The 24251-nt window shown below is 42.4% G+C and overlaps 1 protein-coding gene across 1 annotated transcript in view; it reads left to right on the forward strand.

Annotated features, from left to right (window-relative positions):
• Positions 1–5317: 5317 nt before the first annotated feature.
• The window catches only part of LOC115014440 (storkhead-box protein 2-like), a 73859-nt gene continuing 54925 nt past the window's right edge, over positions 5318–24251 (forward strand). The window contains 1 exon segment of the mRNA XM_029441277.1: positions 5318–6295. Within this exon segment, the coding sequence (XP_029297137.1) occupies positions 5956–6295 (340 nt within the window). The 5' untranslated portion in view covers positions 5318–5955.

The following is a 24251-nucleotide window of genomic DNA, read 5'->3' on the forward strand; positions in this document are numbered from 1 at the left end:
CACTGTGTGCAGGACAGGGCAGTGGAGTTAATGTTCGTATCTCAAACATTTTGATCCCCACACTGACCATCTTGAGCTGTACCTGGACAGCTAGGATAAAAAGAGGTCTGCCTTATATTACCTATACGACCTTAATAAAGCTTATAATGTTCGGTTTTTGTTGGCATTCTGAGATGTGTGAATTCTAGGAGTGCAGAGGGTCACAAAACTCACGGTCTGGATAGTCCTCGCCTGGTTGCTAACAGTTAGGGTTACTAGCTCTCATGGCAGTTTTTACACGGTTGTTCACAATATGGCATTATCAGGAGTTGGGGAAAAGCACTAGTGCTGTGTTCCTGATTGCATATTTTGATAGAATATTGGCAGAGAAGGATTGGCAGTAGATTTACCTCACACTATGAAGACTGCGTAATTAATCAGCTGTTCATCTGCGTTCTGAACTGTGTGTGTGTGTGTGTGTGTGTGTGTGTGTGTGTGTGTGTGTGTGTGTGTGTGTGTGTGCGTATTAGTTGTACTTTTTGTGATTAACATTGTACAATGATAGCATAACAAGTCACTCATCAGGATAGGGAAATCAACTCTCCTCCTGCAACTCTGCTATCTGGCCGGTTTAGGTTTTCAAATGTAAGCATCAGTGTTAACACTGAGGAAAAGGTGGCGAACATGTACAACAACTACGATGGACGACCACATGGACGAGCAAGACCATCTCTGCATCCATCCCTGTCTTTCATTCCTTTGTCTCTCTTTTCCCCCCTACCTTCCTTCCTCCTGCCCTTTCTCCCTTTCTTCTTTCCTTCCTTTCTTTTTCTGCTTTGTTTCCTTCGTTCTTTCTTCTTTTTTTTGTTTCTTCTTCCTTTTCCACTTCGTAATATTTACCTCCACCAAGGAGATTATGTTTTGTGCTTAGGTTGTGTGTCCTTTTGTCCATTTGTCCGTCAACAGGATTATAGTTTAACTACTGGTCCGATTTTCATAAAACAGTGAACGGTTGTAGCAAGGGCCAAGAAAGAACCCTTAAAGTTTTTGAGCAGATCCGACTACCTCATTTTTTCGGTTCGGTTTCTGTTTGGCGCCTGACTTTTCCACTACCCAGACACTCTGTGGACTAAGTGGAGCATGTTGTCCACAGCAGGCCGCTCATATTTCAGAGACAAACACTGTTTTTCTTTTGCACTCATGATGCGTAGACTGTAGACTTACTTCGAAACCCAAGCGGCACGAGCACATCCTGAACGGACACTGCACGAGTACACATAAAGACATAAAGGAAATGGAGGATTTGAATCATCTTTTAATCGTCACACTTGTACACAGCACAGCACACACTGTCACATTTAGACTCTGCATTCAACCCATATTAGGAGCAGTGGGCAGCTATCATATACAGGACTGTCTCAGAAAATTAGAATATTGTGATAAAGTTCTTTATTTTCTGTAATGCAATTAAAAAAACAAAAATGTCATGCATTCTGGATTCATTACAAATCAACTGAAATATTGCAAGCCTTTTATTATTTTAATATTGCTGATTATGGCTTACAGCTTAAGAAAACTCAAAAATCCTATCTCAAAAAATTAGAATAGTTCCTCAGACCAAGTAAAAAAAAAGATTTATAACAGCAAAACAAAATCAAACATTTGAAAATGTCCATTAATGCACTCAGTACTTGGTTGGGAATCCTTTTGCACGGATTACTGCATCAATGCGGCGTGGCATGGAGGCAATCAGCCTGTGGCATTGCTGAGGTGTTATGGATGCCCAGGATGCTTCAATAGCGGCCTTTAGCTCATTAGCATTGTTGGGTCTGGTGTCTTTCAGCTTCTTCTTCACAATACCCCACATATTCTCTATGGGGTTCAGGTCAGGGGAATTGGCAGGCCAATCGAGGACAGTAATGCCATGGTCAGTACACCAGTTACTGGTGGTTTTGGCACTGTGGGCAGGTGCCAGATCATGCTGGAAAATGAATTCCTCATCTCCATAGAGCTTTTCAGCAGACGGAAGCATGTAGTGCTCTAAAATCTCTTGGTACACAGCTGCATTTACTCTGGGCTTGATGAAACACAGTGGACCAACACCAGCAGCTGACATGGCTCCCCAAACCATCGCTGACTGTGGGAACTTCACACTGGATTTCAAGCAACTTGAATTTTGCTCCTCTCCAGCCTTTCTCCAGACTCTGTCGCCTTGACTTCCAAATGAAATACAAAACTTGCTTTCGTCTGAAAAGAGGACTTTGGACCACTCTGCCACTGCCCAGTGCTTCTTTTCCATAGCCCAAGTCAGACGCTTCTTCCGTTGTCTTGAGTTCAGAAGTGGCTTGACCATGGGAATACGGCTATTGTAGCCCATTTCCCGGACACGTCTGTGAACAGTGGCTTTTGATACCTGGACTCCAGCTTCAGTCCACTGTCTTTGAAGCTCCCCCAAATTCTGGAAGCGACTCTTCTTCACAATGCTGTTAAGGCTGCGGTCATCTCTCTTGGTTGTGCAGCGTTTCCTGCCACATTTCCCCCTTCCAACAGACTTTTTGTGGATGTGCTTTGAAACTGCACTCTGTGAACAGCTTGCTCTTTGAGAAATTTCTTTTTGTGTCTTACCCTCCTGATGGAGGGTGTCAATGATGGTCCTCTGGACAGCAGTCAGATCAGCAGTCTTCCCCATACTTGTGATTTAGTTTACTGAACCAAGCTGAGTGTTTTTCAAGGCTCAGGAAACCCTTGCAGGTGTTTCGAGTTAATTAGACGATTCAAGTGATTCGTTGAACACCCTACTAGTATACTTTTTCATGATATTCTAATATTTAGAGATAGGATATTTGAGTTTTCTTAAGCTGTAAGCCATAATCAGCAATATTAAAATAATAAAAGGCTTGCAATATTTCAGTTGATTTGTAATGAATCCAGAATGCATGACATTTTTGTTTTTTTAATTGCATTACAGAAAATAAAGAACTTTATCACAATATTCTAATTTTCTGAGACAGTCCTGTATACAACACCCGGGGAGCAGTGCGGGGGTTCGGTGCCATGCCCAGGAGGCAAACTGGCACTTCTCCAGCTATCAGTCCACACTCCATACTTGAATCAGCAACTCTCCGGCCAAGTTCCTACAGACTGAGCTACTAAATGTGTCTGCTCCAGGTTTGATGAACACTATGGAAGAAAGTGGAATTTAGACTGGCCGACACATTTTTCGGTAGACTGAACATCTTTTCGGCCACTCCGGATTACTTCCGGTAATTCCCTGCACTCCCTTGGGTCCTCAGCAACACACACAGCAAGTGTGAAGTAGATTGGTAAAAGGGTTGGCGAGATAACCGAATAACAGATACACAAATACATACAGTGTGAAACTTTTTGTTTATTTCCTGTGTGTAGAGGTTACCTAGGACTGGCACTGAAGGTCAAGGAACTTCGATTGGCTGTCCATGACCCTGGACCAAAATGCTTGTATATAAATGCAGCTCCATCGGGCATGGAGGTAGATATCTGTAATGAAAGGGCAGTGTTATGGCAATTTGTCAAAAAAGATTTTCTTCAAAAAAAATAAACTTACAACAAAAGGCCACTGATGCAGGCATTTGTGTTGAATTCATGTTTAGGTAGATTATTTTGTTCTAAAGCAAAAGTGCACATGTGTACATCCTGCTTCTCTCTTGCTCTGTAATAAACATTTCTCTTCCTGTTGCATTACCTGAGATTAAAACACCTGATACCTTTATCCTTAATCTTGCCATTCACCCAACAAATGCTTGGTATGGTGCTTAGTGGCAAAAGTGGCTAAAAAAATTAAAATCTATGGTGAAAGATGCAAAATATTAAATGTAAAGACACACAATGGTAATTGTAAGAAATGGTAAATATAACAACTGTCTTGTGATAGTCAAGTTATACACAAACAAACTTATATAGTGGTCTAGTGGTACACCTTCCAAACAGAACACCAGATCGTTGTGTTCCCCTGAGCAAGGCACTTAACTCTGAGCTGCTCCAGGGAGACTGTCCCTGTTGTTAGTTCACTGTAAGTCGTTCTGGATAAGAGTGTCTGCTGAATGACCTGTAATGTAATGTATATTAAAATATATACACTTAAATATAAATATATATAAGTATTTAATGAAGCAGAAAACAACACAAAGTTATGAAAAAGGCAAAATAGTGAGTCCGAGTTTTAACTTCATTAAACTTCCTATATGACAAATATCTTGTTTATATGTTTGCTTTTTACTGAAAGTCTGGTCAATATTATATTAACTAAAATATATATAAATATAATATATTTAATAGCATTATGGCATGTTTTTTTTTAATCCCCCCACTTGTGTTGTGGTAATATTACTCGTAACTTTGTACAAAAGCACAATAATATCACTAGATAAAGACCTGAAGGTGGGTCCTTTATTGAGGTCCTGTTCTAAAGAGGGACCTTGTGTTAGATCTAGTTTTGAAACCTTAATTACTGATAATGTGCTTACTTATCTAAATATATTTCTGGTGAATCTGATTACCACACCATACACCAGAATAGATGTAAGAAGTACATATGGACTATTAAAAAAACATGTGAAATCACTCATTACAACTTGCATAATTTAGAAACAACATTTTGAAGTAATGTTTTGAAGATATGTAAGAGACAAATTATACCTAAAACATATATATATATATATATATATATATATATATATATATATATATATATATATATATATATATATATATATAATGTAGTAACAAATCGTTATAAAAGGCAAAACTGAAAAATGGAAGAAACGAAATGTGTGTTTCTAAAGTAGTCTGATTTATATAAATATCTTAAGCATGTCAAAGCTTTTTTCCCCTCTGGTGGAGTCCCACTTCATGATAAAAAAGCTCAATAATGAATTGAAGTTTGGAATTGTTCATAGGGGCAGAAAAATATCAACATACAACCTCCACAAAGTATAAATTGTAACAATGAGTTCGTCAGTCAATTAGTTTTTCTTGTTTTCCTAAATGTATTAGTATGTAGACAACTGAGAAATTAGTATTTATAGACTCAGTTTCAATAGCCATATTCTTTTATTGCAGTAATACTACTTACTACGTAATAGTCAAAAAGTACCTATTTGACATTATTGGCTTCGGGGGCAGTTACACTTACCTTGCTGGCAGCATATTAATGGCGAATTGCTAACTGTAATGTTATTATTCCCAAAAGACTTGTTGCGTTAGAAGTCTTAATTTGAAAATGTGGCCGGAAGATAGTGTAGTCGGTTTTGTTAAAGCTGACTTTACGCAGCTCCGGAACGATGCCTACCATCACTGTACCTGGATGAGACGGTCCTGCATCCAGCTGTGTTCTCGCGCACTGTACCGAAGCGTGTCAGGCAAGAGACAGGACAATATTCACCGGCGGCTGGAGGGATCTTGAATCCTCGTTAACCGTGAAGGCTGGCAAAAAAAGATACAGGTGTCCCACGAGAGCCGGTTGCTGCCTGGCGACGAGAAAAAAAGGGGCTCTCCGCATCTGTTGCCTGGGTGAATTCATTAACACGTTAGCATCCAGCTAGCTAGCCATATTGCAAGGGACCTAACGCAACGAGGTGTAAGTTAACGTTACACCGAAAAACACGAATGTCATCTCTGCTTTTTAGTAGACAGCGCTCGACATGAATCTTCAGTAAATACCGGTTCCTGTTACGGAGCGATATATTACGTACGGAGAAGAAGACGGACCTAAAGGTGTAGGAATGGGTTTCATGTAAGGCTAGAGAGCTAACGGGAGCTAGCAGGCTAGCTTCATGGAAATACAGTTGGCTATGCGGCTGCTGCAGAGCGTAGCTTGTAGCTACACACCCTGCTAGCTAAAATGGAGTGTCTGTGTCCCATTAAGCCTGACGGTGTCTCAGATAGATACATACAATGACAATACTGCATTCAATAGTCAGCTAGAAGGCCGACGCGACAATGGAGTCTTTTCTGCAGATAGCTCCCCATTCCCTGGCTATAGTACTGTCCAGGGTCGGGGCTGGGGAGGCGGTGGGTACGGCCGGGGTGTCAGAGAGCGATGCGCTGCCAAGGCACCACACCGGCTATGAGATTTTTGCCGATTTCAAAGCAGAAAATACCCAGCAACATGTTTGGAACCAGAGGATTACCGAAGCTGTGTCTGAGACCTTCTTCCTGGGATGGATAGACGAGCATGTGCTGCTGATCCAGGGGAAGGAGGACCACCTGGAGGTGCTGAGGGAGGGATGGATGCGGAGGTCCCTCAATCCGCCACGAGGATTCACCATCAAATACCTGGGTAAGGCCTCTACACCCCCCGTCTGCTTAGGTTTAAGCCGACTAATTTTCGTGTGTTTGTGATTGTGTTTTTCATTGACACTATGCAACACGACTGCCTCCATTCAGCACGAGAAATCGATGCTGCCCATCGTCATCATCATCACAGCGTGTTGGACTATGTCTCTGTTGCATTCAAGCTCGATTCTAAAAAAGATTAGTCAGAAATTCCAGTGGCATGAGCCACATTTAACATTTTGAGATGCAATCGCATAATAGGAAAACTTGATTATAATTGCTTTATAATCATTGAAGTGGGTGGTAAACTGTATGCAGTGTCTAGTTGTACCAAATAATTTGGTTTAGTTACTACTTTCTTGTATTTTATTTGTGTATATTGTATGCCTGTACATGCTCTTAACAAGGGGGCATTCCATGATAAGTCAGTCACGTTCTGAACTCACCCCTTTCGAATTTGTTTCCTGCCTGTCATATGCTATATGAGAGTGGTTTGATTAACCAGAATGACCGACCATTCAGGAGACAGGGGCCCTCAAGGTTGCCCCCCCCCCTAAAAACAAAGCTATCTACTTAAAAAATAAGCATAACAGTACGGTTCTCTGATTATCAGAAAGCTTACAAACAAGTTTATCTGCAATTTCAATACTTTTGGTCCAAAATATATAAATAAATTAGGTGATGTTTTGACCTTAAACCTTAATTTGCAAAAAAGCATAAACTTTTTTCTTCATTTTTTGTTCCAGGGTACATTCCAAAATATATTTTGTTGGATTATTTAAACCACGTATGTCAACGATTTCTACTAAACTGAGTTATGTTAGATATAATTTAATATTATTATTATTGAGATACAAATAACTGGCTTATTTCCAAACAACTTGACTGTAAGTGTTTCCGCTATAATTGTACAGGCCTGACAGATTGGCAGTCCAACAGCAACCCCCAACAGACCCCCAATTTCTTTCTTTTTTTAAAGCCAAAAGTAACGCAAAAATATCTGTTCCAGTGTTTTCCCTATATCTCAGGAATCACAGGAAATGCTTGGACAGATTCAGAAAAGCAACTTCATTTTGACTCCATTCTTCTGGTTAGTGCTAGCTAAATCCAGGGACCCGCAGTTTATTTAATCGCCCGATCCCATCTACAGCAAAGTAAAAAAAATGTTACCATGCAGTTAACACAACAGTCACAATTTAGTTTGAATGAAAACTCATCTCCTGGCATTTGCTCCAGGTGTTTTTCACTGCGCACCAGCTTGAAAAGTAACATTTTCTTTCTAAATAAGTGCTGTGCGGTGGATATAATGTATTCCGTTATAAAGAGTGGTTAATGTTTACTTAAAAACAAAAAAAAGTACTTGGAAAAGTAGGCAAAAAGATGAATATTTTTAAAAAACTGTTAAATTTGAAAATGGAATTGGGTGTTGTGTAATTGTGTTCTGCCACTGTGTGCCGACGTGCGTGTGTGTGTGTGTGTGTGTGTGTGTGTGTGTGTGTGTGTGTGTGTGTGTGTGTGTGTGTGTGTGTGTGTGTGTGGCTAGGACGTTACAGTCTGTGCTGCTGTGTGTGCAACGTAAAACCACCATGCGACACGTGTGTGAATTTGACCGGCAAGAAATTGGGAATATGAGTCTGATCAGCCGGTAAAGGTAAACTGTGAAAAACTTTATGCAGACAGTGCGTAAATGTCTTCAGTGTGGAGTGTGTGTATACCATTTGTAAGACATTCGGTACAAACTTAATATTTTGTCTGACAATGTTGTGATTGTTAACATTTTTATTATTTTATTTATTTGTATAGGAACAAGTATGTATTATAAGCCAGGGAGGGAGGGAGGGGGGGAGAGAATGTTTTCTGCTCTGATTATAGAGAAGAAAAGCAGGAGTGCCATAAATAAAGGTCTTTTTCTCCCCACCACCACAGGCATTTACACACACACACACACACACACACACACACACACACACACACACACACACGACATGAAGTTCTACCACACGGACAGAAACCACCATATGTGTATAACCATAGTATGTGTATGTAATATTTGACCTCCGATAAGAAGCTGAGATTATGTGCTCACTACCTTTTATTAATCTAGTTTGTTCGATGAAAATATCATGAACACTGTTGCCAACACTAGCATGACATTTCCTGTGCACATGCCAGGGTTCTCTTTGCCAAAAGCAATTTTGTATCTGGAGCTTTTTAAATACTTATCACTTGGCCTCTATTTCTTCTCTTGTATTGTTCCACATCCAATAATATTTATGGTATATTTCATATGTTTGAATCCATGCATGCCTATTAAAGTGCAATCACCATAGGCTACATTTCAAATGATACACATTTCTGACTGAATATAATGTGAACTTGGGAGCTGGTTCTTTAACAGTTGACCTGTGGTGGATGACAGTAACTTTATACCACCTGTGTACTGTTTAGGTATTTAACCTTGACTTTAATGTTTAAAAAAAATCAACTGGTGCCATTAGACTAATTTGCTGCTGTGTTTCTTTTAAATTACTTATTTTTGCTGTTTGTTTTGTAGTGATGGTGCCAATACCGCAGTGGCATAGTGAATGCAGTTTTACTAACCATGAAACATGGATGTCAATCGCCTCCTCCGACAGATAACGGTAGCCTTGTCAGGGAATGTGGAAATGATTTAGTCTAAAAGGTATTAGGTAAATATAAAAAGGTAAATATTCTATTCTTTATTTTCTATACAGTATATTATTGTCACCAAATACTATGAAAAGACCAAAATCAACTATTTTAATCAGTCTCTCATAGGGCTGTGCAATATGTCTATATTATATCGATATTGTGATATGACACTAGATTGTCCCGGTTCTAAAGGCTGCGTTAAAGTAAAGGGATGTCATTTTCTGAACATACCAGATTGTTCTAGCTGTTCTATTATTTGCCTTTGCCCACTTAGTCTTTACTGTGTATCCACATTACTGATGATAATAATCAACAATCTCATTGTTTAAATATTTTGGGAAAGCACTAATGGTCAACCCTATAACATAGTTTCAATACCGATATCCAGGAATGCTATGGTTCCTATTGAATATATAAATCTGAAATCTTTTTTAAGGTTTAGTAATTTCCTTTTGCAACAGCTGCTCAATGTAGTATTTAAACAAACATTACTCAATCGGGAGAAAATAAGCATTTGTTGGGGACTATTTCCAGTGGTGCTCTAGTGAGTATTTCCGGCAGCAGGACAGTAGTTGTAGGATTGAGTCATATTGCCATATTGTGGCTCATTAATGTGTTTTAATCGTTTTTGGACAACATTGGAGCTCTGTGGCAAAGAGGAATAAAATATCACGCTTTAGTCTAACACATGGGATTTGTTGAAAATATAGAATATTGCCAGACTTCCCCTTGCTTACTCCAGTCTTCCATCTACAGGACTGTCTCAGAAAATTAGAATATTGTGATAAAGTTCTTTATTTTCTGTAATGCAATTTAAAAAAACAAAAATGTCATACATTCTGGATTCATTACAAATCAACTGAAATATTGCAAGCCTTTTATTATTTTAATATTGCTGATTATGGCTTACAGCTTAAGAAAACTCAAATATCCTATCTCTAAATATTAGAATATCATGAAAAAGTATACTAGTAGGGTGTTCAACGAATCACTTGAATCGTCTAATTAACTCGAAACACCTGCAAGGGTTTCCTGAGCCTTGAAAAACACTCAGCTTGGTTCAGTAAACTAAATCACAAGTATGGGGAAGACTGCTGATCTGACTGCTGTCCAGAGGACCATCATTGACACCCTCCATCAGGAGGGTAAGACACAAAAAGAAATGTCTCAAAGAGCAAGCTGTTCACAGAGTGCAGTTTCAAAGCACATCCACAAAAAGTCTGTTGGAAGGGGGAAATGTGGCAGGAAACGCTGCACAACCAAGAGAGATGACCGCAGCCTTAACAGCATTGTGAAGAAGAGTCGCTTCCAGAATTTGGGGGAGCTTCAAAGACAGTGGACTGAAGCTGGAGTCCAGGTATCAAAAGCCACTGTTCACAGACGTGTCCGGGAAATGGGCTACAATAGCCGTATTCCCATGGTCAAGCCACTTCTGAACTCAAGACAACGGAAGAAGCGTCTGACTTGGGCTATGGAAAAGAAGCACTGGACAGTTGCAGAGTGGTCCAAAGTCCTCTTTTCAGACGAAAGCAAGTTTTGTATTTCATTTGGAAGTCAAGGCGACAGAGTCTGGAGAAAGGCTGGAGAGGAGCAAAATCCAAGTTGCTTGAAATCCAGTGTGAAGTTCCCACAGTCAGCGATGGTTTGGGGAGCCATGTCAGCTGCTGGTGTTGGTCCACTGTGTTTCATCAAGCCCAGAGTAAATGCAGCTGTGTACCAAGAGATTTTAGAGCACTACATGCTTCCGTCTGCTGAAAAGCTCTATGGAGATGAGGAATTCATTTTCCAGCATGATCTGGCACCTGCCCACAGTGCCAAAACCACCAGTAACTGGTGTACTGACCATGGCATTACTGTCCTCGATTGGCCTGCCAATTCCCCTGACCTGAACCCCATAGAGAATATGTGGGGTATTGTGAAGAAGAAGCTGAAAGACACCAGACCCAACAATGCTAATGAGCTAAAGGCCGCTATTGAAGCATCCTGGGCATCCATAACACCTCAGCAATGCCACAGGCTGATTGCCTCCATGCCACGCCGCATTGATGCAGTAATCCGTGCAAAAGGATTCCCAACCAAGTACTGAGTGCATTAATGGACATTTTCAAATGTTTGATTTTGTTTTGCTGTTATAAATCTTTTTTTTTACTTGGTCTGAGGAACTATTCTAATTTTTTGAGATAGGATTTTTGAGTTTTCTTAAGCTGTAAGCCATAATCAGCAATATTAAAATAATAAAAGGCTTGCAATATTTCAGTTGATTTGTAATGAATCCAGAATGCATGACATTTTTGTTTTTTTAATTGCATTACAGAAAATAAAGAACTTTATCACAATATTCTAATTTTCTGAGACAGTCCTGTACTTTCTTCTGCCCTGCCCTGTACAGCTCTCCTCAGCAGTATCAATAAGAGTTTGGGTGCCTGTGTTTGGCTCAGGGGCAGCTGTGTGCTGCAGTGAACAGTGAAGCTGCCATTAGTCAGAAGATCATGTTACAACAAATATGTGGTTACAACACGTCTTTCTCTGTTCTATCTGTCTGTCTCTTTAGACACACACACAGACACACTTGATCGTGTACAGACAGATGAAGTGAACTCTGAAAGTAATTGAGCTAAGCCCTTCATCAGGAGGAAATTACTTTTACCACTCACAGATCTGTGTCTGTGTGTGTCTGTGTGTTGTGTGTGTGCCTGCCTGCCTGCCTGCCTGCCTGCCTGCCTGCAGGCATGGCGTTTCCTGCCACTTAACCTCGCTCTGTTTTTCCCTGTCCTCTTTTGTTTGTCTGACGCTCTCATTTTTGTAACCTTTTCATTAATTTCATTTTAAATTCCAAGCTGTGTGCTGACAGGACAAGATTTTGCAGTGTCAACAAGCAAAAACATAATGGCTGCATCAATAACTACAACAACCCAACTGTGAATTAGTTTTCCTTCACTTTGGCTTTATTTTATCAGCTAAAAAAGGCAGAAATAGAAAACATATTACACCGTGAGCATGACCGGTACAAAGCCCTGCTGAAGAATGGGGGGAAATGAACAAGTACACTGTTTGTGGAGGGTTATCAAAAGGTTGATAAAGACTCAACAGTTGCTCTTGAAACTTGTTACCCAGAATAATTTTATTTATGCAGATGATTTTTGAACCTGAAGACGGTGCCTTTTTAAATCCTGTTTATTGTTGTAACCCTATTAGTCCACTAGATGACAGCAGTTCACAGTAAAATGTGAACCACTAAACTTCCTCACTTGCGGTGCTCTGTCAACACTGGTCACATCATCAAATAGCATTAAGCATAAAAGTTATTTATGAACACTCACAAAAGCAAAATTGATGCAACATCGAGGAAAGAAATCAAAATCAAGCAGAGTGTTGCACCTCTGTTTGTGGCGGCACACTGCTGTAGAGCTCCATCAATCCTGACATGTCAGGAGTTTTAACATTATCACAGGTCATTTGTCACTATTACTAGGCTTTTTGTGTCATAGTTAGTGTGTCTGTTCAAACTCTCATAATACAGTTTAACTTGACACAGCCATTGTGCCAAACCATTATTCAAATAGAAGTAATTAAAGGTTCAATGTGTAGAATATGCCAGAATTTAAATTTAAAACTTTTTTTTTTTAAAAGGAACTAAGATTATCAACAGTGTGAAGAGGTAACAGTGATGACGTTATGTCAAAGACGTCTCTGTGTTGCAGCGATATATACTGAAGTTAGCATGCTAACAGCTAGCTGCGCTCTGTCCAGTCTGTAATACCACTTGTTCCTCTAGAGGTGATAGTGAGTCAGTGTAGCTGTAGTCTGCCTCAGTACAGAGAGAGAAGAAGTACAGCTGCCTGACTGTTTATATAGTTTGTTTATTGCATTACATTCAAAGTGGCAGAAACAAGAAACACGACTCACACCTTTGCCTCGTCCTCACATCTACCAGGAGGCAGTTTTGCCGGGTGTAGAGCCGTCGGCAGCTTCTAGAGACGGACATTAGCAGTTAGCACTTAGCAATTAGCTTGAGTTCAGTCACAGCATTGATGGTTTAATCCCTGTGAACCGAAAATGTTCTGTTGCTGCTGTTACACAGGTTAGACCCAGCGCTCCCCCACTTTTAATTTCTTCCTTAGCTGCATCTACACAAATAACCACCATCAAGCAGTCAGTCCATGGGGCTTCAACGTATTACTATTAGACATTCTAAGTTCAGTTAATTCATCAAGCAAGAATAGGCATACTGTATGGATTTTAACTAAAGCACAACAAAAGCATTAATCTAGAACTAGAAAACCATCTACAAAAAGCAATCAAAGATCTAGAAATTGCTAATGCCACCAATTCCACACATAAAATTGGTGGATGAAAAATAAAAAAATTTCAGCTGAAATTATAAAACAAAATCATATTCAAAAGGCTGAGAAACGATACATTTGGATGCAGTAGCAAAACAGGAAAAGCAAAAAAAAACAATAGAAAACAAGCTAAAGCAAAACAAAGAGAAAACATCAAAACTGGACATTAAATACATACATTTAATTGTACAATACATTATAGGCCTTAGGTCTTGAATAAAATGCCTAATAACAAGGCTCCTAGACCTGATGGATGCCCCACACAGTCATCGCCCATATTATCCATCCTGACCAAACTGGATTTATCAAAGGCAGGCATTCATCAACACATAAAGACCTTCTAATCGGATGTATTATGCACCAATCACTAAAGAACAAACAGTAATGCTGTCACTTGAAGCAGAAAAAAGCCTTTGACAAAGTAAATAGGAAATTCTGAAAAACAGTTTGTTTTTGGGGAATCATTTTTAAATTGGATTACAGTCGGACTTTATGCTCATCTCCCTTGGCCACGTCATCAAGTTTCAAGACACACAACAATGCAAACCAAGGAGGCCCACTCTCTCCATTGTTATTTGCAATATTAATTTAACTTCTAATGTAATTTCTCTACACTAAAGGAGTTCAGCTTAGTAACATAGCATAATAGTGACTACATGTACATTAACTTCCGTTCTATGAGTATGAGAACTGCAGAGAGGCTGAGGGAGAGAGACACTAAACAGTAGTGGTGTTGACATCAAGCAACAGCACAATACTATCTATTGCTTGTGCTGCAGCATTTGGTCAGTGTGCTGCTCACGAAAGAGTCAACCGAAGAATCCCATGCTGATTGGCTGACTCATGGACTTGTTTTCTATCCAACTTTAACACACACACACACAGGTCTTAGCAGTTCCTTTCAGAAACACAAATGGGCTCACTAAGTAGCACTACGCTGTAGGATATCAGTGTTTTTTGTATGAATGGGTAGCACCGCTCAGCATTAACAACAGGAGGAACGTGTGTGTGTGTGTGTGTGTGTGTGTGTGTGTGTGTGTGTGTGTGTGTGTGTGTGTGTGTGTGTGTGTGTGGGTTGACTGACACGATTCTTCCCCTCCCTCTGCCTTCTCTCTTTCCCTCTCTCCCTCCTCTCCAACAACAACACGGTGAGCAACAGAGTGAGTGCAGACAGGCGAGCAGCAAGCGGAAAGAAAGGCGAATGGACGAAGGAAAAGACAAAGGAGAAGCAGAGGCAGCGCACGCTCTGCTCTGGATTAACCCTTTCTCCTCACTAAATGTTGCTTTTTATGGATTTCTCTTTTACACGTCTTCCATCATTCCTCAGTCGTGGTACACTCTCTCACTCTCTCTCTCTCTCACACACACACACACACACACACACAGTTTTTTCCCCAGAGGAACAACTACTGGTGTGTGTGAACTGAGTCCTGAGGAATGATCATGGATGGATGGAGGTAGAAGGGAGGAGTGTGTCTGCTTTTCCCATGGAAATTGTGTTGTTCTCTCTCCTCCTGCTGGCTGGGCAACCTCTTTCCTCTCGCTTTCTTTTGTATCAGCGCCCCCTCCCTCACTCCCTCCTTTCTTCCCTCCCTTCGCTGCACAGGCTTTGGTCTACCGGACAGGGATCCAGGCTTGTCTTTTTACCGCTCTCCCCTACCCCCTTTTGACTGACTCAAAAAGTACCGTCCCCTCATTCCTCATGCTTCTGCTGAAGCTTAGACCAAACGAGTCTGACGCCGAGCAAAGGCACCAGGCTAAGCTAACTGCTAGCCACTGGAGTGGTGTAGAAACCTCAGCTTGTCACTGCTAAGCGTGTGTTTCTTGTGTGTGTGTGTGTGTGTGTGTGTGTGTGTGTGTGTGTGTGTGTGCGCGTGTGTGTGTATGTGTGTGAAAGAGTATGAATTCAGACATCACAGTAGAAGCATTAGCTGGCCGTTGTGGATTTACTGTGACCTGAGAGGGAAAGGAGGCAGCAGGAGGAAGGAGAGGTAACAATAACATGACCATGAGAAAGTCTGGCAAACCCGGGACAGGAATTCTTTATTTCTGCTTCATGGTTTGATTTTCATTAGTCTTTTTATTAAAACGTACCAAAATGGAATTTACGTGAGGAACTGGGAACTTGCAGCCTTGGGTCAAACATTTGTCCCAAATATTCAGAAGTTTGCTTGTGGAAAAAACTATTTTGACTTGGTCTTAACAATTTGTCTGCCACCCAGCGAGGTGAGGATGAAGAAGACAAGCAGCCGCACTCTCAGGCGGGCATGGCCCAGCTCTGAACTGTTCGAGCGCCTGCTGCCACCAGCAGCCTCTGTAGAGCCTCTCAGGAGCCGACGCTCTCACAGTGAGAAGGACTACAGAATCCACAAACACAGCAAGAGGAGCCGCTACCCTCCACAGTATCTGTGTCAGAGTCCGCCTGCTTACATACACAAAGGTACTGTACAACCGCACAGATGTAAGCACTACCCAAGGTTTACCACAGTTTGAGAATGGCTTTACAGTGGTTTCACTGGGGCGTGCGTGGGAAGCTGTTCATTTGGTGTTTGGGTGCTCTGACACAGACATTGTTTTCACAGGTTAAAGTCTCATTAGACTTTGCCATTATAATGTACATACAATATTTACACATGAATACACTATAAATGTCTCTTTTTTGATGTGTTTAGCAATAAAAGTGTCAGTGTAATATGTGAAATGAATATATTTAATGGTATTGCAGTGATTTAGTGTTCTACTTACATAAATTCGGGGGACTCACGAGAGACAGATCTTATTTTTTTTTTAATGGTACCAGAGATCTTTTTTTTATAAATGGAAATGATGGCTCAGAAGTGCCCTACTTCCGTGTTCACAGCCAGCTACTTGGCTTAGGGACCTGATGATTGTTGTTGCCATGGATACTGAATGGTTACCATGACAATGGTATTGTAACTAACCACCCCCATTTCTGCTTGTTCCATACAAATTCTGGTTACCTTGACTGGAAGCAGGTGGTGTGGTGTTTCTTTATATTTGCAGTTTAGTGAAAAAAATGAGCATGTACCCCAGGGTTTCCCCAGAAAAGCTGTTAGGCCCAGTCGTTTGTGGGGTGCAAAAACCTGAAGGGACGGCTTATCACATGAGAATAGCTGGTCCGACCTTTAAAAGCAGCCCATGTTAAGCTTGAGGTGTTGTTGTCGCTGCTAGCTTCAGGGCTAACCATACCCCCTTCACTTTTAGAATCAAGTGGTCTTGAGTAGTTGTAGTATTTATTCACCGACAAATAACTACGCACGTACGTTACTGCTGACTTCATACTCAGTGCACACACACTCCCTCGCTCTTTCTCTTTCTCGACTGACCCACCGCACAACCGCGACCGCTCGCCATGGAACCGTGGGATTGACAGAGATGATTTGCTGGTGGTGGTGGCAGATTGGCTGTTTAATAAATAATTAAGCAATAGCTCACGACAGGCCGTGGTATATGGTCATTATATCACAGTTAAGGGCCGTGGTTCGGCCCGACGCGAAGTGGTTGCTATGCAACAACACTAACAGCTAGCGCGGTGTTCTGTTCTGTTTAGTTTTTTTTCCATTTGGTCTACCTGCTCTTCACGTAGCTCTGCATGTCGTCTTTTAGGGGCATTTTTCTCTGGAGATAGGCACTGATCAATCCACTCCATAGTAAAGCTTTGTAAGTTTGTTTCTTAACGGACGCAATTTAACAGCTGTAATGGTTGTAGCTTTTTCTCAGACGCGGAGGGATACTGACTTGTTGTGAAAAGTAACTACAATTCTACCCGTGATATAAGCTCATTAAACCACGGCTAAGAACCAATCAGATTGCTTGATTTGACATGTCCGTTTTATAATCATTTATAACTTGCCGTCACACACACGCTCTCTCTTTTCTCTCTCTCTCTTTGTCTGTGTGTGTGTTGCTCTATCTCTCAACTGCACTCTCTAGTGTTAACCACAACCAGAGCATAGAGTTATTACTGTAGTTAAATAAACATCTTAAGAATACTTTTAAAAAAGAGGCTTAGGTCTGGCGGAGGGTCAATTTATGCCCGGCGGGCCTCTGATAAGCAAAACCTTGATTGTGTACTTTTGCATTAAAGATGGCTAGTTCTACATTACTTTTTACTGTACACTTAGTGGCACCCGGAGAACAGGGACCTGCATGATGTGCACAGAAATTAGAACTAACATGTAGCGATGTCTCGATCATATTTACAGCAGGTACTGTGTAAACTGCTGAGTACGATGAAGAAACACAACAGAGTACAGTAAAGAGACTCAGTAGTTACTGTGTAAACCTTTTTAAAAACACAGTAAAGTACGGTAAAGAAACTGCAGAGTACAGTAAAAAACAGCAGAATACAATAAAGAAACAGCATAGTATACAGAATAGTACAATAAAGAAACTGCAGGAAGAAAAATAAATGCAGCAGAGCACACTAGAGAAACGCGACAGAGCACAGTAAGGAAACACAGCAAGTACTGCGTAAACTGTAAATAAACACAGTAAAGAACAGTATAGAGACTCCGCAGAGTACGGTATAGAGACCCGACATAGTACGGTATGGAGACACGACAGAGTGCAGTATCGAGGCACGACAGAGTACGGTATAGAGACCACAGAGTACGGTGCATGGCACAACCACGGGAAAATACATATTTGAGGAAGTATCTCAATGTGAATGAAATGAAACTGCCCCGGGACAAACTGACGGGACTGACGACAGATGGAGCGCCTTAGATGCGCGGTGAAAAGAACAGATTAGTAGGCAGAATGCGGGAGAAGATGCAGCTGACGGTGTATCACTGCATCACACACCAGGAAGTGCTGTGTTGTAAAGCTCTGGAAATGGAAGATGTAATAAGCACCGTAACACAGACAGGAAACCTGAGGAGATACATTCTGAAAATGACGGTGCGATGGCTGAGTTGAGGGAAAGTGCTGAATAGATTTTTCCGAGTTGCTTGAGGAAATCTACCAGTTTTTGGAAGCAAAGGGAAACACACCACAGATCTCTGGGACAAAAAGTGACGATGTGAGCTGGCCTTTTTGTGCGACATAACGAAGCATCTCACTGTTAAACCTCCAGCTTCAGGGCCATGTGATCACGGACATGGTTGATGCACTGAGAGCGTTCCAAGCCGAGCTGCCTGTGGGAGACTCTGATGCAGCAAGGAAACTTTGGTCACTGCGTGTTTCCAAACACTGACAAGCCATCTCCACCGCTGTGTTCCCGACTGCGTTTTTGCCGAGTTTGCAGCAAACTTCATGTCGCTCAGATGCTTTGCATGTTTAGAAACACAAACCTGTGTGAGCATTTTTTCTCTGTTATGAAGATGAACAAAAACCCACACAGGAGTCGTCTCACTGATACACCTTCACTCACTGAGGGTTTCCACAGAACCCCAAACAAACTGGCAGCTAAGAAAAGATTCCACACATCTGGCTCTGACTGCATAAAAGGAGAATGTAGCCTACCTAAATATGTTCCATATCCTTTTACACTTTATCCAATATGTCTATCCTGTGCAATAAATATGGACCGTGTTTGGCCCTCGACGTAGTCCCAGTTTTTAAATGTGGCCCTCTCTGTGATTGAGTTTGACACCCCTACTCTACTGGTTGCTTCCTCTGCTGTTTCGCGAAGGGCAGGGCTTCGCCCCCTACACACACACACACACACAAACACACACACAGTCAGAGACTGAGCGGAGAAAAGGAGAGGGGAGAACTAAAACAAAATCCGCTGCTTAATGTTTTACTTTAAAATGTTACAGTATAATTATTTATTACTTGTTAATCATGTTAATAAATGTCACCTCAAAATTGTCTGCGAGCCTTATCGTATCATCAATAGAGCCATATATGGCTCGCGATCCATAGGTTCCCGACCCCTGGAATAGAGACACGACAGAGTACGGTATAGAGACACGACAGAGTACGGTATAGAGACACAACAGAGTACGGCAAAGAGACATGACAGAGTGCGGTATAGAGGCACGACAGAGAAAGGTATAGAGACACGACAGAGTACGGTATAGAGCAGGGCTATTCAATTTCACTAGCAAGTTGTCACAGTCTGCTCCAGTACTTCTTACCTCAGGCCGGTACTTTTCCACACCCCGCCTCCTTCTCACCTCACCAGCCAGCCACTCCCACCTCATCACCCCACCTTGGGCTCAGGTGTTCGGCCTCACAAACGCCCCAGCAGTATTCCAGGTATTGGTAAATGATGTTCTTAGAGACATGTTGAACAAACAGGTGTTCGAATACCTAAACGACATCTTGATCTACTCCCGTACCAAGGGGGAACATGTGCATCATGTCCAGGCCGTCCTTCAACGCCTGCTTGAGAACTTGCTGTTTGTAAAGACCGAGAAATGTGAGTTCCATACCACCTCTGTCTCGTTTCTGGGATACATCGTGGGACGGGGGAGGATGCAGATGGACCCTGCCAAAGTCTCCGCGGTCACCTCCTGGCCGGTTCCTAACTCGCGTAAGCAGTTAAAGCGGTTCCTGGGGTTCGCAAACTTTTACCGAAGGTTCATCCGCGGCTACAGCACGGTGGCTGCCCCACTCACGGCCCTCTCCTCTTCAAAGGTGCTGTATCAGTGGTCTCCCTCGGCTTAGGGGGCTTTCCAGAACCTCAGGTCCTGTTTCACCTCTGCTCCCATCCTGCGAGTTCCGGACCCGGAGAGACCTGGTTCTGGCCTGGTTCCCACAACATTAATCCAGACGCCCTGTCCCGTCTGTTTGTGGCAGGGGAGGACTCCGTCACCGAGCCGGATCCCATCCTTCCAGTACCCCGCTTGATTGCCTCTCTCACTTGGGAGGTGGAGGAGAGGGTTAAAGCTGCCTTGAAAGATCAGCCCGGTCCTAGTTCCTGCCCACCGGACCGCCTGTTTGTTCCCCTGGATCTTAGATCAGACGTTATTCAATGGGCCCACAGTTCCCGGCTCACCTGCCACAATGGGATCCAACAGACTAAGGAGGTCCTTCTACGGAGATTCTGGTGGGCCACCCTGGAGGAGGAAACTCATGGGTTCGTCAATGCGTGTCTCATTTGTAGTCAGCACAAGCCATCTCACCAAGCTCCTGCCAGCCTTCTGCTACCTCTATCGTCCTTGGTCCCACATCTCTCTAGACTTTGTAACCGGCCTGCCTATGTCCAACGGTCATACCACCATCCTGACTATAGTTGACCGGTTCAGCAAGATGGCCCACTTCGTGTCGCTGCCCACGCTCCTGTCGGCCAAGGAGACTGCGGAACTGGTTCTGCTGCATGTCTTTCGACTCTATGGACTCCCTACCGATGTGGTCTCCGACCGAGGACCCCAGTTCACGTCCATATTCTGGAGGGAGTTTTGTTCGCTCCTGGGGGCCACCGTCAGCCTATCTTCCGGATTCCACCCACAATCAAATGGGCAGACAGAACGGAAAAATCAGGAGATGGAGACAGCACTTCGGTGCATGATTTCCAAACATCCCTCGGCCTGGTCTCAGCAGCTCCTGTGGGTGGAATATGCCCACAATACCCTGGACTGTCCCCATTTCAGTGTTCCTACGGGTTCCAACCGCCACTGTTCCCCACATTGGAGAAAGAGGTCTCCTTGATAGGACACTTGATAATTGATAATTGAATATGCTCAAGGAGGGGGGGGGGGGCAGCCTCACCACAGCCTCCATCACAGCTTTCTATTAATGAGGTTTCATTTAATTTGTTACAATAAGGGTTTGCAGCTCATTCTCTTCTCAAAACAGGAGCCTCAGATTGCTTCTTAGTCAGGATGTTGATCCTCTTTCACAGCCCTGTATAAGGCGGGGGGGGGGGATATCTCAAGCTTGTTAAACAAATAAGTTATTGGGCTTGTTAACTCATCAACTAAAGTTAGTTAGAAAATGTTATCAACTTTAATTGACTGAATTTATTGAAAAATGGACCTTACATGAATGCTGTGTCATATATGTTTTAACTCTCCTATAATGGGAACAGCGTTGCACTCAGTGGGAGCAGTGATGCTGCGCTTTGGACTGAAGGATGCTGCAGGTCAGGAGTAAGTTTGGTGTTTGAGATACGAAGGACATCACAGAGATGCTGTCGGACGTTTGGTTCTCAATCTGCTTTTTGTTTTGCTCACATATATGAGGCGAACAGACTCATCATTATTTGTGCGTGACATCTCATCAGAGGAAACTTTTCCAAGCTCCGGTAGAAGTCGGGGAGGGAGAGAAGCTGATGTTGATTCTTCAGGGAATTATCATATATAATTATTATTATATAAGTTCTAGTTGCAGACTCTCTTAAACTTCTTCCGCATTAATCAGCTCGATTTCTTTCTCAACGATAGAAAACTCTTGGAAGTGCTGACTGAATTCTGTGATGAGAGACGTGATCACAGACGCATATTTCCCCTTGTTATCAGAAAAGTTGGCCTTTGGAAAAGTACATTTGATTTCTGACTGTGTGGGGAAGTGAGCAACATTGAAGTTGCGTAGAAACTGTGTTTCTGTGTTAGAACTAAGAAGTACAAAACATTAAAGCGCAAGTTTCTATCTGGGCCTTATTCCATTATACTTTTAGAATTTGCTGCGGGCCAATTAAAAAAGGACCATGGGCCGCAGTTGGCCCGCGGGCCGTAGTTTGCACACCCCTGGTCTAGAGACACGACAGAGTATGGTATAAAGACATGACAGAGTCGCCAGAGAAAGGTATAGAGACATGAAAGAGTACAGTATAGAGCAGGAATGGGCAACTTTGAGGATGGGGAGGGCCACAAAAAGTGTGTCCTCACTTTGCACACACACCCACCCCCCTCACGGAGCTCCGACAGCGCCCCCCTCCTTGCGGAACTCCGACAGAAGCCTCGCGAAAATCCGACAGCACCCCCCCTCGCAGAGCTCCAGCAGATTAATTTCTAGAAAATGACTCGCAGGCCGCACAAAGTGTGGGCGAGGACCACCAGTTGCCCATCCCTGGTATAGAGACACAACAGAGTACAGTATAGAGACACACCAGAGAAAGGTATAGAGACACGACAGAGTACAGTATAGAGACACGACAGAGTACAGTATAGAGACACACCAGAGAAAGGTCTAGAGACACGACAGAGTACAGTATAGAGACACGACAGAGTACAGTATAGAGACACACCAGAGAAAGTATAGCAGACACCGACAGAGTACAGTATAGAGGACACACCAGAGAAAGGTATAGAGACACGACAGAGTAAGTATAGAGACACACCAGAGAAAGGTATAGAGACACAACAGAGTACAGTATAGAGACACACCAGAGAAAGGTATAGAGACACGACAGAGTACAGTATAGAGACACACCAGAGAAAGGTATAGAGACACAACAGAGTACAGTAGAGAGACACACCAGAGAAAGGTATAGAGACACAACAGAGTACAGTAGAGACACACCAGAGAAAGGTATAGAGACACGACAGAGTACAGTATAGAGACACACAGAGAAGGTATAGAGACACACAGAGTACAGTATAGAGACACACCAGAGAAAGGTATAGAGACACGACAGAGTACAGTATAGGAGACACACCAGAGGAAAGGTATAGAGACACGACAGAGTACAGTATAGAGACACACAGAGAAAGGTATAGAGACACGGACAGAGTACAGTATAGAGACACACCAGAGAAAGGTATAGAGACACGACAGAGTACAGTATAGAGACACACCAGAGAAAGGTATAGAGACACGACAGAGTACAGTATAGAGACACACCAGAGAAGGTATAGAGACACGACAGAGTTACAGTATAGAGACACACCAGAGAAAGGTATAGAGACACGACAGAGTACAGTATAGAGACACACCAGGAGAAAGGTATAGAGACACGACAGAGTACAGTATAGAGACACGACAGAGTAACAGTATAGAGACACGACAGAGTACAGTATAGAGGACACACCAGAGAAAGGTATAGAGACACGACAGAGTACAGTATAGAGACACACCCAGAGAAAGGTATAGAGACACAACAGAGTACAGTATAGAGACACGACCAGAGTACAGGTATAGAGACACGACAGAGTACAGTATAGAGACACACCAGAGAAAGGTATAGAGACACGACAGAGTACAGTATAGAGACAACACCAGAGAAAGGTATAGAGACACGACAGAGTACAGTATAGAGACACAGACAGAGTCAGTATAGAGACACACCAGAGAAAGGTATAGAGACACTGACAGAGTACAGTATAGAGACCACCAGAGAAAGGTATTAGAGACATGACAGAGTACAGTATAGAGACACACCAGAGAAAGGTATAGACACGACAGAGTAACAGTATAGAGACACACCAGAGAAAGGTATAGAGACACGACAGAGTACAGTATAGAGACACGACAGAGTACAGTATAGAGACACGACAGAGTACAGTATAGAGACACACCAGAGAAAGGTATAGAGACACGACAGAGTACAGTATAGAGACACACCAGAGAAAGGTATAGAGACACGACAGAGTACAGTATAGAGACACACCAGAGAAAGGTATAGAGACACGACAGAGTACAGTATAGAGACACGACAGAGTACAGTATAGAGACACACCAGAGAAAGGTATAGAGACATGACAGAGTACAGTATAGAGACACACCAGAGAAAGGTATAGAGACATGACAGAGTACAGTATAGAGACACACCAGAGAAAGGTATAGAGACATGACAGAGTACAGTATAGAGACACGACAGAGTACAGTATAGAGACACGACAGAGTACAGTATAGAGACACACCAGAGAAAGGTATAGAGACACGACAGAGTACAGTATAGAGACACACCAGAGAAAGGTATAGAGACACGACAGAGTACAGTATAGAGACACGACAGAGTACAGTATAGAGACACACCAGAGAAAGGTATAGAGACACGACAGAGTACAGTATAGAGACACACCAGAGAAA

This window comes from Cottoperca gobio, chromosome 10, assembly GCF_900634415.1.
Source record: "Cottoperca gobio chromosome 10, fCotGob3.1, whole genome shotgun sequence".
NCBI lineage: Eukaryota > Metazoa > Chordata > Actinopteri > Perciformes > Bovichtidae > Cottoperca > Cottoperca gobio.